General features: G+C 38.5%; 1 protein-coding gene and 1 long non-coding RNA gene across 8 annotated transcripts in view; one reads left to right on the forward strand and one right to left on the reverse strand.

Annotated features, from left to right (window-relative positions):
* Nucleotides 1-12,006, reverse strand: part of RGS22 (regulator of G-protein signaling 22) — a 66,517-nt gene extending 54,511 nt beyond the window's left edge. For 4 of the 6 annotated variants that reach the window (XM_040695923.2, XM_040695921.2, XM_040695924.2 and 1 more), the window contains exons 1-4: nucleotides 11,810-12,006; nucleotides 11,113-11,141; nucleotides 8,453-8,515; nucleotides 632-853 (exon numbers count right to left, since the gene is read on the reverse strand). In XM_040695923.2, the coding sequence (XP_040551857.1) occupies nucleotides 632-853; nucleotides 8,453-8,515; nucleotides 11,113-11,141; nucleotides 11,810-11,867 (372 nt within the window). In that variant the 5' untranslated portion in view covers nucleotides 11,868-12,006. Of the gene's footprint in view, nucleotides 1-631; nucleotides 854-2,909; nucleotides 3,028-8,452; nucleotides 8,516-11,112; nucleotides 11,142-11,809 lie in introns of all 6 variants that reach the window. The other 2 variants (XM_040695925.2, XM_040695922.2) reach the window with 2 other exon arrangements.
* On the forward strand, nucleotides 12,004-14,403 carry LOC121109661. 2 transcript variants are annotated; one of them, XR_005857595.2, is made up of 3 exons: nucleotides 12,004-12,091; nucleotides 12,737-12,819; nucleotides 14,176-14,403. It is a non-coding gene; the product is annotated as an uncharacterized LOC121109661 (long non-coding RNA). The 2 variants fall into 2 exon arrangements; XR_005857594.2 differs by having other exon boundaries at nucleotides 12,737-12,815.
* The last annotated feature ends 560 nt before the right edge of the window (nucleotides 14,404-14,963 follow it).

Here is a 14,963-nt window from a genome sequence, read left to right on the forward strand (position 1 = left end):
GTTCTCTGAGATGCATATCGTTCTTAAGATTTTGATTTTAACATGCCTAATCTGGTGCTGAAGATAGTCCTGAAAGCAAGCAGGTAATTGATAGTTGTTTGAACAAGTCTTGAACATATTTGTTCTAAAATCCAACATTTCTTGTTGCTAAAGGTTATTTTTTCTGGCCATTTCAATTGATGCTAACCATCAAAATCTTCGGGGAATTGATGGAGGAGAGACTCGTGTGTTGCCAGACCACAGATGAGCTCATAGCCACACAAGGAAATTAATTAATAAGGAAAGACTGAGATGCATTAGTTTCAGTCAATTTGCACATTCCAGGGATCACTAGTAAAGTAACAGTTATCATAATATTTTTTCTTTTAATATTAAAAAGTACTCAGACCACACAACTGAATCCTGCCCTACAGAATCTTCAAAATTCTGTGCTACAGGATGTATATGTGTAATTCCATTCACTTGTCTGGTAGACACATGTGCATTGCAGGGCATAATTTGGCCCATCATTATGTTTTCCTAACATAAATTAACATTTTTCCCAAGCTACCAAGCCAAACACAACAATAACTACTGCCAGTATCTCTACAGTAAGATCTAAATATAAATCCAGTGGCTATAAGATACTTACCATGGTGTTGTAATTTGGATCAATACTGAACGCTGAAGAATCAGTGATCTTTTTGGAATGCTGCCCATCATTCTTTGCTTTTCTTATAACATCATAAATGGGATTTGGAGGTTTCTGATCATGTAGAATTTTTTTCAGCTGGTGTTCCAGGCGTTGTGGGATGTCATTAACTACTTCAAAAACCCCGAAGTCTGAGTTAAACTTAACTGGTTGGGCAAAAGTCTACAAAAGAAGTTTGGAAAGCTTATAACACTGCAATAAGGGAAATATCTCATTTTTAAAAGTTACTTGTTATAGAATAGAATCATCCTACAGAATGCAAGATGGTATTAGGAGGCTTCTTTCTCTTGTATTTGACTCATTCTAGATAATAGACCATTCTTTTTCATATGCAAATTATAGATCCACTACACAAATTCCTGGAATATATAGTTTACAGTGATGTCAATAATTGTTCTGGCAGGAGACTACTTACCTCCAAGATAACATCTCCAGTGTCATTCTCACATTCATGACCTTAAACAGTCAAGGCTTGAAAAGAACAACAGTGAAGCTGATTTCTAAATTGTGAGAGCATTTGAGGAGGATGAATCTGAAGTCTGTCATATGTAGGAAAGTCTTTTCCCCATGTTATTGCTTGGAAGTCAAGCATCTACCAACATCTATGGCCTGTAGCTAGTGATTATACACAACTACGTTGGTTGATTTTACAGAAATCTTGAGGAATCCCCAATACATTTATGAGTCTGAAGAGCTATACAACCAGAGCATATGAGCATCTCCCACTACTGAGATGGAGGACAAGAAGGCATGTCATGGTCAAGAACTGAAGAAAACAAGAGTGTGAAATCCTGGCCACATCCAGATTCAGTGCCAAGACCCTTCTGGGCACCATTCCAAAGAGGCTCTCACCTGATGTTTGTACAGTTGTCATTTCCCTGCACTTTGTAAGATTATTCTATTATTTCATGTACTGTACTTCTCATTTCCTTGAACTTTATATATCACAGTATGCATACAGAAGCATATATATATATCTACACACACAGACATAATTCATGTATATATTACATATATTGAAATGTGCTACATATAATATGGAAGTATATTATAAACCAATTTCATTCTTCTTTACACCTATATAAGTCCAAAGTAACCATGTCCGTGTCAGCTATTTTGTTGCTCCTGTTTGAAGTCCCCTTGTTGATCAGTGTGATATAGAGGAATGTCCAAAATAAAACCATGTGCCTGCAACATGTGCTTACAACATTCCCTGCTTATCCCATAAGGTCTCACTGCCAAGGCTCAGCCTGGCAAAGCATGTAGCATCTGAGAGCTTTAAGTATACGATTAGGGCCTATGACATCAGAGAGTCACTGGCCAGAGTCATGCATTGAATTGCATTAGTCTGTTTAGTTACCTACCTAGTTGAAATCAAGGCTTGTTTTCATTCTCTGACACCTCGTGCCTCTTTTGGCATTAATTTTCTCCAGGGTACTCTGCAGGTTTCAGTGCTTTTCTCCAGAAGTACTGGACAGCATTTAGACGAAGCTTTTATGTGTTGTTTTAAGTGTTCTCTGTACTCCATTCAGACCTCCTCCTCATTTGCTATGTGTACATTTCACTTAGCTGCAAAGCTAATTTGGACGGCTATCAAATTCTAAGTGGTTCAATTTCTACCTTAATAATCTCCAAGTATATATATATATATATTTTTTTTTTTTTGGGCATGTGTTTTTAAGGAGGAAACAGAAGAAAATACACTAGGAGGCAAGGTACTTCAGTCTCTCAGGATCTGAAATGCACTTTCTTGCAGAATTAAAAAGGAAACAAAATGCAAATTCCATAATCTAGGACTACGCAACCAGATAGGAACAGATTATTTCAGTTATGTGTTGTTCAAACTGAAAATGAAGCAAAGATGCCATAGTTTATCACACATCTACTTTTATTATATCCCTTGCAACTTTCTCTAGATCTAGGTTTGTCAGTACACATTCTAATTAAATGAAAACACATGGCAACTTTAATGTAGTGAAACAGATGCCAGTGACAAGTTTTAAAATGTTAAAGGGTATTGCTCTTTTGGGTGTCCAACTAGAAATCATTTGTAAGACACGTAGTAATGGAACAAAAGAACATATACGAGTGATAGGTTAGGAGGATTAAGACTTCAAATATTACATACTTGACTGAAACAGGTGGTTCTGGTCCAAAACATTGACTTTTGGACCAAGGTATAAGTTACCTGTCCCCGGGGGCAATTATTCCCCATTACCTGTCACTAGTAAGACCAAATCTGAAATACTGTATCCAGTTTTGGTTCCCCAGTACAAGAAGAATGTTCATAAATTTCAGTAAACCCAGCAGAAGACTGACAAGCTGGAGCACCGGCCCTGTGAGGAGAGAGGGAGGGAACATGGCTTGTTTAGTTGAAGAGACAGTTCTGTGGGGACCTAACATCAGTCTGACAGTATTTTACAAGGAGATTATTGACAGAGCCAGGCTTTTCAAGGAGGTTCTTGGTGAGAGGACAAGAGTTGATACTTATACACTGAAACAGGGGAAGTTTCAAGTGGACGTAAGAAAAAAAAAATAATAGTAGGATAATTGGAGTGGGAACAGACTGTCCAAACAGACTATAGGATCTATTAGTGGAGGTTCCAAAATCCAAATGAAGAAAGCGATGTACAACCGGGTCTGAGCACTAAAGTGATGAACCTGCTTTGAGCAGGTGGCAAGACTACAGACCTCCATGAGGTCCCTTCCAGCATGAAGAGATCTACAATTCTGTGCAACCCCCACATTCTTCCAGATACATAGAACATTTCATCAAAGCATCAAATAAAAGCATTATAGAACTTTTAAAGCCTTTCTGGGGAGGCGTGTTTTACCAGCTCACTTGAGAAAACTAGAATGATAAACTAGAAAGTTTATATTGGCATAATGAAAGGAGAGGTAAGTCGTGACCTTCTTAATTCATCCCCACAACAAAAATAACAATGATAATGTTATGATAAAATCAAATAGGAACAACAACCAAAAAAAGATTAAGCTGATGTTTTGTAGGAAACATTTTCCCAGTTACAGTACCAGGCAGAGAGAATCAGTCAATCCTCTCAGCATGTAAAAAGCTTTAGAACAAAACACACACTCTAACCATTCTCACACATTACAAGTCACACACTCACACACACACAGAAAAAAAAAAGCAAACCTAAAACCTTTCTCACAGGAGCCAGTTGCCATAAAATGCAGTGTTTCACAGGACAATAATGGGAAAAGTTTATGGCATCACCAGTACTCTAGGTCACTGCAATAACAAGCAATCTCTTCTGTGAAGATGACTATGTTGTGTTATAGCCTACATATTATATATATTGTATATATATTGTGTGATAGCCTACACTCTGAAAGAGATTTTTGTGCTAGTCTAATACACCAAGAAATGCTGCTCTTACCCCAAATCCGACAATATAGAGACAAGAAAAACACAACAACCAAAGACTAGAAGTATTGATGCATTCTTCCCTGCAGTCTTTTTTCAATTTGGGCCAGTTTTTGATCCTTTGAAGATAAAGAGGAAAAGCTCCCTAGCCAAATTATACTGCAAGATGTTTTAAGAGAAGAAAAAAATTAGTTTTGGCAGGAGCCTTGAAACTTGGGATTCATACATTATCAATTTGGAACAATAAATAGGATCAACAAGGATTTGAGAATACCGACAAGTAAGTCTACAGACTTTACTAACTATAATCCATGGGCAATTTTCCCTTTGGCCCCAGTATGACTGAGATTATTCAGTGCAGTTATTTCAGCTTCAAATAAAAACCTTCAAGCAAACAACAAAAACTATTTTCACATTGTGGTACAGCAGTGCTTTGAAAATATAAACAATTGTCCATACGTTTTTGACAGAAATTTCTTAGCTGACATATGTACATTAAATATGGTTTCAGCTGAAGAATAAATAGAATTTATAATTGTGAAACCTGAAGTTATACTCTTAACTGAAGGGAAGGGAAATTTCCCTCAGTCCTCCCAAAACAAAACCAAAACAGCATCCATCACTGTGTTGCCAGGATATCAGACATATAAATCTTGCTGTTCTCTGCCTTAACACTTTTCAGATATACTTCAGATACAGCTAACAAATGTGTAAATATGCTCACCATATCCCACCCCAAGTGATGTAGTTTGATCCCAAGAGCAACAGGATGGCCACAGCTTGGCTTCTTCTTAGGTTAAGGCCCTGAAAGGGTGGGAATGAACTGAAATCTCAGGAGACTTTTTGCCAAAATGTCTCTAAGACGGGTATATATGTATCATAAATAAAAGTCAGTGAGAATCCAGACCAGAAAAGAATTTGAGCAGCTCTAGGAAGTGCCTGGAAAATTCAGACTGCATATGGTCATACGGTCAGTGCCACATCTCCCACTGATTTTAGTGAGTCCAGGATTTCCCTTCTGTTGATGAGTAAGAAACAAGTTACAATCACACACCATCATCTAACAGAGGAGAAAGGAAAATTATGAGTAAAGCCACTTTCAGGAGGAAAAGATGTTAGGATAGATGAGCATGCAACTGATGAGCATGCATTGTAGCCTCACAGGATGATTCACAGCCATCTGCAGAACAGAGAAGGGCTTGAAATGTGCAGTAGCATGGATTTCCTTCTGCCCTTTCTGTCGTCCGCTACTCATAGGTTCAGCCTGATGTTATTCTTGACAGTGTCAGGTTTTCCAGGCCGATTCTATTTCTTTCAGAAAGAGCAACAGGCCCAAACTTCATTCCTTATACTTTAATTGTTTTCCCTTCATTAAGCAGGTAGCTCCTGCTGGGCATGGGAGAAGCAAGTTGACCAATACTCATGTCAAATTGTACCAAATATTATTATAACTTTATTATTTCTTAAAGGATATTTTGTAAATCAAAGCCAAAAAAAAAAGAAGAAGAAAAAAAAGTCTTGCTATAGCAAGTTCCCAGTGATATAATTTTCCATGCACCAGAGTTGCTTTATAAATCAATATAGAGACAGTCTCTTAAAATAAGCATATACTACCACTGATTTCTTGTATCAGGTCACACAACATTTTCAGTTTAACTTGTTGCCTGACGACTAACACACCTGGGTAATACTGTTTCTAGGCAACAGCGGATAAGCACAACAAGAATAAAGCAATGGAATTTTCAATGTGGTGTTTTAGTCAAAGTGTTCTGAGAAGTGGAGGGAAATTCAGAGCACAGAATATTCAAACCACAGAACCCAAGGTATTAATGGAACTTAATCCTGTGGAGGGTAAATCCTCAAGAAAAGATCAAAGAGAAAATAAAGCCAATTACGAGAACATTACAAATAAACACAGCTAATACAGCCTCTGTTTTCATGAACATATGTCAATAAATAAATAGAGACCATGTGTCATCTCAGAAACCTACCAAGATTACCAGCATAAAGCAGTGTTTACTCAGGACTGTCTGTGAACTCTTTGCTGTGGGTTTCAGAGCAGTCGAAGGGCTGGGACAACTGCTGTATTTCGGAGCTGCTGAGCTGAGCCAGGACTCTGGGTTGAAGAGCCCTGTGAGGCCAAAGAGAATGCTGGCTTCTAAAAGATGTCCTGAAACCCGTACATATCCAAGGAGACCCAGAGATTAAGCAGGCTGGACTTCTTTTCCACTTGGGATTTTCTGTGATTTGGGGAAAACCTGAAGCATAGTTTCCAAATGAGCAGTGAAACGCATGGAGGATGGTATTCCTGTGCTAAGAAAAACCTGGCACATGGAAGGAGTTTAAAGGCTATGTAGTTAGGCTTGGATTTATGCAATTACCCTATAGCTGCTGCAGAAAAACAAAAAAAGAGAGAGAGAGAGAAAATGAACCCTCTCACCACACATTTTCTTCTTGCTGTGTCTTTATCACTTTTTAAAATTTAGTTTCAAGAGTCTTGCAATGAGGTTGAAAGGTATAAAGGCTGAGATCTGAGAGAAGTCCAGTACTGCTGCTGTGCACAAAACCCACATTCTGATAACAAGTTTTTTAATGCTACCAGATTCTATTTTCATATTAAAAAATGACACAGGCATCCAAGAAATATCCTAATGCTGGTAGCAATTCCTATCAAGCAAGTTGCAGAAATCGGTATATCCTTGTGGTGCAGCACATTTGGCTGCAGTGGATAGGGAGGGCAAAAGATGGTTGGGCAGCTCTGGGGTAGGTTGGCTGGGAGATCCCAGGGGAACTATAAGTGAAACTGCGAATGGGTTGTGCCTTCATACAAAGGAGCAAGTACGTGACATGCAGAAACAGAGAATGGGGATCCAAGAATCATAGAATCATACAATCACTAAGGTTGGAAAAGACCCACAGGATCATCCAAGTCCAACCATTCACCCATCACCAATGGTTCTCGCTAAACCATGTCCCTCAACACAACATCCAAACGTTCCTTGAACACCTCCAGGGTCGTTGACTCCACCACCTCTCTGGGCAGCCCATTCCAGTGCCTGACCACCCTTTCAGAGAAGAAGTATTTCCTAACGTCCAGCCTGAACCTTCCCTGGTGCAGCTTGAAGCCATTCCCTCTAGTCCTATCACTAGTCACACAAGAGAAGAGGCCGACCCCCAGCTCACTACAACCTCCCTTATAGTTATAAGAGTAGTTATAGAGATAGAGATATATAGTTATAGTTATAAGTAGTTGTAGAGAGCAATAAGGTCTCCCCTGAGCCTCCTCTTCTCCAGACTGAACAATCCCAGCTCCTTCAGCCACTCTTCATAAGGCCTGTGCTCCAGACCCCTCACCAGCTTTGTTGCCCTCCTCTGGACACGCTCCAGGGCCTCGATGTCTTTCTTACAGTGAGGGGCCCAAAACTGAATACAGTACTCGAGGTGCGGCCTCACCAGTGCTGAGTACAGGAGGATAATTACTTCCCTGTTCCTGCTGGCCACACTATTTCTGATACAAGCCAGGATGCCATTGGCCTTCTTGGCCACACGGGCACACTGTTGGCTCATGTTCAGTCAAGCATCAATCAACACCCCTAGGTCCATTTCCTCTACACAGTCTTTCAGCCACTCTGCCCCAGTCCTGTAGTGTTGCCTGGGGTTATTGTGGCCAAAGAGCACTAAGACAACAATGAGTGAAGTTGCCATGTTGAGGGAGGAGGACAGTACATGTGACTCATATGAGAGCATGGGGAAACAGGGTAGTTGATGGGGAAAAGGAGCAAAGTACAGGGTTAAATATATACATACTGGTTATATATAGGGCACTGGGTGTGCTCATCTAACTGCAGCTGGATCAGCACAAAGAATACAATGGAAAGCTGTGTCCTTTTAGCTGCGGGTGGGAGGAGAAAAGGAGAGCACCAATTTTGAGACTTTCACAGTCATGAAGAAACATAGAGTTGGTTCTCGAGCTAAAATATTTATTAATCACTGATGAGTACATTGCCAGAAGAAGTTAAAAGGACAAACACTGGTTTTATTGGTGTGTTATGATACTGCAGTAAAAGTGGACTCTTCATATTTTTAATGTGAGTATTTACATGTCTTTTTCATTTCATATCCATAATATTTTGGTGCACTGTGAGTTAAATACAGATATTTGCAAGAGAAAATCCATCCCCAGAAGTCCAGATACTGTGTGATTTTCCCTGACACTGATAGTAAAGTTGAATAGTAAGAACTGCTACTATTAGACTACAGGCTTATTGTGAAAGCCATTTAGCTTTCCAGTGACAAAATGTTTTAAAGTGGATTAACTTATTGTAAGTAAGATGTTTCTTGTATTTTGCAATGGATTTCTGTAAGGTGCTTACCGGGAGACTCAAAAATTCATTAAAGTAGTCCACAAGCATAGCATCTGTGGCTAAGTAGTCTTCCTGCAGAGACACAAAACCAGAAAACAAGGCTTATAATAGTCTGTGCTAACATGTTTTGAACACACTGTTGCCTCAAACAATGTTGTTTGGTTTTTTTCCATGAGATATGACATGTAAACTTTTGTAAAATGTCATTTCTCACTTTTGAGAATATAATGATTGCATCATTGTTAGATTCTAGCCATTGCACGCCACTAAGGTCCTCAGCAATTTAAAAAACACGTGAAAGGAAATGCTTTGCCAAGAAACTCACAGATAAAGCCTTCATAAACCCAGAAGCTTCTGAATGCTGGACATCTGCATGTTTACTTTTGAAAAAATGTGTATAAACTAATGCTCTAAAAATGCCTCACATTATACCTTTCTCTGTCCCATTGGGGAATGAGGGGAGTATAGATGCTCAGCAGAGCCTGCTTCCACTCCCACACTGCTGCTCAGAGATGCTTTAGGGAATAAGAGGGAGTTTACTGATCTATAATTTGGCTCACCAAGCAAGCAGTATCTGCCATAATTGCAATCTGACAGAACTGGGAAGCTTCCTACTGACTTCATCAGAATCGAGGCTGCATCTGCAGGTTTTTGTTTCCTTTCCTGAATTTAAATGATAGAAGACAACACTGGAAGCAAGGCTTTCTGCCTTACAGAAAACACTTGATTTGGATCACAGACCCATGGTCCAGTGCAGCTGTGGTACCGTGGGCCTAGATATGTTAAGGTACCAATTATACTGGAGAATTTACCACCTGTCTAAACCAAAGCAATATGAAGTCAACAGAAAATTTTCCCACAGATGCCACTAGGCAGTCAATCAGATCCAGAAATCTCAATTCAGCAATAAACTAACAAAGAAAATCATTAGAAACACACTGCAGTCTGCCTCACGTTGGTTTGGGAATGCACAATTAGATGTCAAACTGATAAAGATGAGCCTGAAGATTGCTAGATATGATAATACACTTTGTAAATAGCTCACTGTTTCAAAGGGCTTATTCAAAACAAATCATTTATTAACAGTACAAGCTGCTAAAGAATATGCAGGTAACACATGTTTTTAATTTGCCAGGAATATAATTCTCTGTAGTCCCATATAACAGCAAGGAATATAAACACACCGAATCACTAATCAATAAAATGTTTATGATCTTACTAATGAAAGCTTTGCTACTTAACTGCCTCTATCTACAAACACAATATACTTTTCTCAAGTGTATATATATTTTTGTTGGTCAGCCTTATTTTCATCTAAAAGCATAACTGCACTTTCATATTTGAATATTTGAGGTTATAGGGTCATATATACTGTGCTATAACTTTGACTTCTGGTGTCAGGAAGCATTTTGTTTAATTTCTACCCGTTCCATCTTTCCTGCTACACAGTCAAAGTTAGTACTAGAAAAAGCTATTTTATAATTGCAACTGGAGGACAAGATGTGTTAAATATTGTTCCACGACCGCAGTTTTGATGATATGGTTGACAGCTTTGCCTTCATGTACAAACACGGCCTGGGCCTGCTCTCCATCAGTCTTTTAACATTGAAAAGAGTTTTAAAACAATTTTTGCAAAGGTGTGCAACTACTTCCTAGATATTTCATAGAAACAAACCTAATTAGCCCTCTCTATTACTGGCATCATGAAAAACACACAGATACACAGAGATAGTGTTTGGAAACAGAGGGGAAGCTGAACAGGGCTAAAAGCGGTAAAACGTTTTAAAAGTTTGTATTTCACATTGCATCACAAATACCGCTCCACACTTAAATATTTCATAATAAACAGTGTCCTTAAATATCAAAAGTTGAAGCGAATATAAACCGTGATCCTTCATAGAACACTGGCAGCTTCACGTCCTTGCGTAAGTTTACCTGGAGTCTAACATGGATGGTCATGTGAAGTATCTTTCAGAACCAAGGTTTAACGTGATGTAAATACGCAGATAAGAAATGTTTTTATATATACACACACATCCTCATGTACGTATTTATACATGATAAATATCCGTTACATATATATAGTTTTACTCTGCATGAGTTCAGATTGATTCCGATCTTATCAATATCTGGAGTCTTCCAAAATGAATAGCAATAAACTGATACTTTGAAATATACTTATGCAGTTACAGAGGCATCCACAGTAAAGAGGAGATAAATGCTCACTAAGCTGTGAGATACACATTTTAATTTCTCATGAACTATGAGTCGAGTGTGTCTACCTTTCAAATGGGAAGACAAACCAGGGAGATCCTACAATGAGCTATGAGAAAAGGACAAGATAGGTGAAAGGAGGAGAAAACGGGTTAAACCTGCAATGTAGAGCCTTTCCATTGATTGTTTCTTTGTTTCATTCTATTTCACTTTTCCTTCCATTTTCATCTTTATGCTCCACACTTTCCTGTTTTTCCCTGTTGTTGTTTCTAATCATTTTCAAACTAAGTATTCTATGATTTTTCCTTGCCTGGGAAAATTGTGAATGTCACTCCAGACTTAGAAGAGGAAAGAAGTGAGAAATCAGAAAGCAGTTTCCAAAAACTTTTCTTCATTTTTTTTGCTCTACAGTTGCATGAAAAAATGAATGATCAAGCCTTATAAAACATACTTACAAACACTTCTTCTGTTATACACGGAGGCTCTGAAACACAGAAATGAGATATGGCGTATTGTACGAGCAATACTATCGAGCTTGTTTAACTACAATTACTGAACAGAAGCAAGTACTGAGGCATGACAATCTTTCTGGGTATTCTAAAGTAAAATAATGCAACCTAAGGAAATAAAATAAATACTAAGAAGATACAGTAATGTTGACCAATGCACAAAACCATCAAGTATTGCAAGAATCATTAAAATACAATGAAAGTATCATTTAATGTAATTATTTCTCATATATATGTTATCTGTTTGTCTGCTTTTCTCTATAAAAATTCTCTATAAAATTGATTTTCTCTATAAAATTGATAAAATTGATCAGAATCTTGCTGAATTTAATGAAAATACAGACTTGCATGAGGCTCTGGGTGTCTTGAACAGCAAATGTATAAATCATAAGATAAAATTAAGGAAAAAAAAGAATTTGGGACGTTCTCAGACAGAAAAATCTCAAAAATCTTTTGTGATGCCTCTTAAGGGATCACAGCTGTCTCTTCAGACTGATGTGTTTCGCTAGTCAAGCTTAAACTTAACAGTGAAAATCTTTCTTCTTTGTATCAGTGCCTCTGCACCTGAGGCAGTCACATGAGGGCCGGACTCCCTGTGGGACACTGATCCACCCCATTACCCTGCTCAGGAAGCATTACATACCAGTTGTAAGTTTCTTCGACTGCATGCTGGAGCTATGCACCAAAGGGCCGTCACACATCCCTGCAGGATGGCAACCTCATTTACAAAGGTGAAATCCTTCCCTGCAGACCAGAAATGGAAGCTGCAGAACTCCTGGGCCTGGCTGCAGACTCCTGGTCTCTGCTGCGCCTCTCTCAGCAGGCCTGGGTTGCTATGGCACCGTAAACAACACGCGATGAGTTGAGCTGGTGCATGTTCTGCTACTGCTGATGAGGAGCTCCCTGAAGCAGGCTCACATAACGGGTATGTTGACCGTACAGCCACAAAGGAGTTGTCTGTGATGTAGGAATTTGAGGCTATTTGAAGAAAGAGATTAAATTAAACACTCTTCTCAAGCAGCGTAAGCAGTTCTTAGTTCAAAATGGTATTCAGCCTTTTCGTGCCTTAGCAGAACCCTTTAGCCAGGTGTGATTTACCTCTAAAGAAAATCTTAAACAGTACGACTAATGAGGAAATGCATCAATCAAGTCTGTATCCTTAGACAGACTGTGAGGCTTGATCACAGGTAACAAAGGCAGTCGCATCTATGGCAGAGAGCTTCCACTTCAGCCACATAAGAAAAAAGAGAGGATCCTGGCATTCCTCAGGCTGAGCTGAAACCTGGGCTATTCCTGACATGCATCTCATTGTGATGTGCTGGATACCTAAGCTGCAGCCTTGGAAACAGCCTTCCCTACGGCTTCCACAACCCTAGAAATGATATTTCTAGTTTGCTTAAATAAAATTGTGCATGAGGAAGGAATTCAAGCTCCTACATGAGGATTTCAGTGGATTTTAGGTGTTCAGTAGCTGGGATCTGAAGACTTCCCACTTAGTATCTGATCCTAAAACTGCTTCAACTCCTATGGCACCTACAGGTTTTTTTTTTTTGTTTTTTTTTTTACATAGAAGTTCCCTCAGAGGTTCCACTGTCCAGAACAGTACAGATTGGTGCTTGGTGTAAACGCCATTGGGATCAGTATGGCATGTATGTAAGTTACATAAAAGTCTTCTCTGAGAAGCTTAATCTCTGTGCTCAAGAAGTCTCCAAAATGGACCACAACCTTTCTACTCACAGCAAACTCTATCACTTGTGCCTGCTTTCATATATGTAGTAATTTACAGTTTACAGAAATACATGTAGGGACTACAGCTTACAGTCCTGGACTGGACAACTGTCAAAGACAAACAAACAGCAAATCAAATATCACAGAGACAAGATAAAATGGCTTAATTTCCTGGAAAGACTTGGTATTTTGCAGCCTTTACTTCAAATGCACGTTCTCATTCATTGAGGTGCCCACCCAAATACCCTAATCACAGTTCTAATTACTAAATACCAGAATAACGTCTCTAATTGTCCCAGTGGAATGTTGTTAGAAGGCAGCTTTACCTTTTAGCATATTTTTTTATGTTTTGCTTTTCACGTAAGGGAAGAATAATATTTCCAAAGACCTAAGAGATACTAAATAATATAAAGAGATGTTTATAAAATAATGCTCAATGAAATACATCTAGATGCATGATTTCTTAGTGCCACGTATCAGGGCATATTTTGTTGTGATTATACAATATTTCAAACTGGTACACCTAACATACACAACAAGACAACACAGAAAGCAAAGAGAAGTCTTTCCAACAGGTAGCAGAACTGCAATGCATATGAAACTGCATGGTCTCATAACCAAACCATTTAGTGTGATTTAAAATGTTAATGTTCAATAGATGTTTCCTTTTCCCCTTACTCATTTTTCTTTCTGATGTATGCTTAGATATAGACTTTAATTCTTAATATTCTCCTTAACTTCCAAACTCGGTTGTATATTTATAAGAACAAACAACAATAAATGCATGAAGAATGCATATTTTTTTCTTAATACAAAGTGGAAACCACAAGTCAGCTTAGATAGAAATGAAGTTTGGAAACAATTCAGTAAAAAACAAAAGTCCTTTTTCCTTCTTGTCATCTGGTATATTTCAGTATAAAACCATCGGGTCTTTATTCTCTTTGTAGTATACTTCAGAGATTGATTTTGGATGACGCTCATCAGGAAACACAGACTGTACTCTCTCACGGAGAACCTGTCAGCAGTCATTATCACTTACTCATTCTCTTAGTTACCAACACACATTTAAATCAACCTGTATGTGTCTGGAGAAAGAGAACCTTTCATTCCTCATTTTATGTTGCTAGTTAACCAGTTAAAAGCTCATCAGGTGGTGAAATTTGGATTTAAAGATTCATCTCCTCTCCCACATTTTTCTTTCTCTACTCCTCTTCTTTTTACTATATGAAACAAATGTCCGCTTCAGTTTTCTGATGCTAACGTGTGCTTGATTCCTACCAGTGATCACAGTGAAGTCATGAACATTTCCATAATTAACAGCATACAAAACTAACAGTACCATTAAGAGAAATGCAGATAGGCATCCAGATGAATCTCCAATGGCAGCTATGAACCAATTCTCATTGACTTCAATGGAAACTTCCCATCTCAGATGCACATGGACACTTCAACATGTATTGCCGTTAATGTTTAACCACCTTTACAAAAATACAGCCTTACTTAAATTTATTATTCTTTCTTGTTTGGATGATTGCCACATACATTTTAGGTTTTGTATCTGTGAGAGCAGCGACCTCATGCTCGGAAAACAGGTGCTAGGAAACCTGTTTAAATATTGACTGCAGGACTGCCAAAATGGGAGTTAAATTCTGAAGGGAAAGCATGAATTCATTGTCAGAAAGCTGGCCTTTAAATGCCTTGAATGATTCTGTTAAGAAAATGGCAGAAGCCAGCTGTTGCGGTGGTGTGGCTTTTGTGCACTGACTCTGATAACACAAGTTCATACCACAGTTTAATGCAATTCTGACAGAAAAAGTGCAGACACAGGAAGAAATGCTTACTAGGAGGATGAATAGACAGAATTCTGAAGAGAAAAAAAAAGTCAATCCTAAAGATAAGCTTTTTCTTTCTCACCTAGACTAAGGTAGGAAAGGCTTAATAGTAAAGGAAGTCACGCAATGTAACCTTTATCTATCAACTTTACAAAGCTTTTACTAGTGAACAAGACTGACAAAAGCAATGTGAATCCAAAGAGATCCACCTGTACAAAGGTCTCTATTAGGATAGTC

Source organism: Gallus gallus, chromosome 2 (assembly GCF_016699485.2).
Source record: "Gallus gallus isolate bGalGal1 chromosome 2, bGalGal1.mat.broiler.GRCg7b, whole genome shotgun sequence".
Lineage (NCBI taxonomy): Eukaryota > Metazoa > Chordata > Aves > Galliformes > Phasianidae > Gallus > Gallus gallus.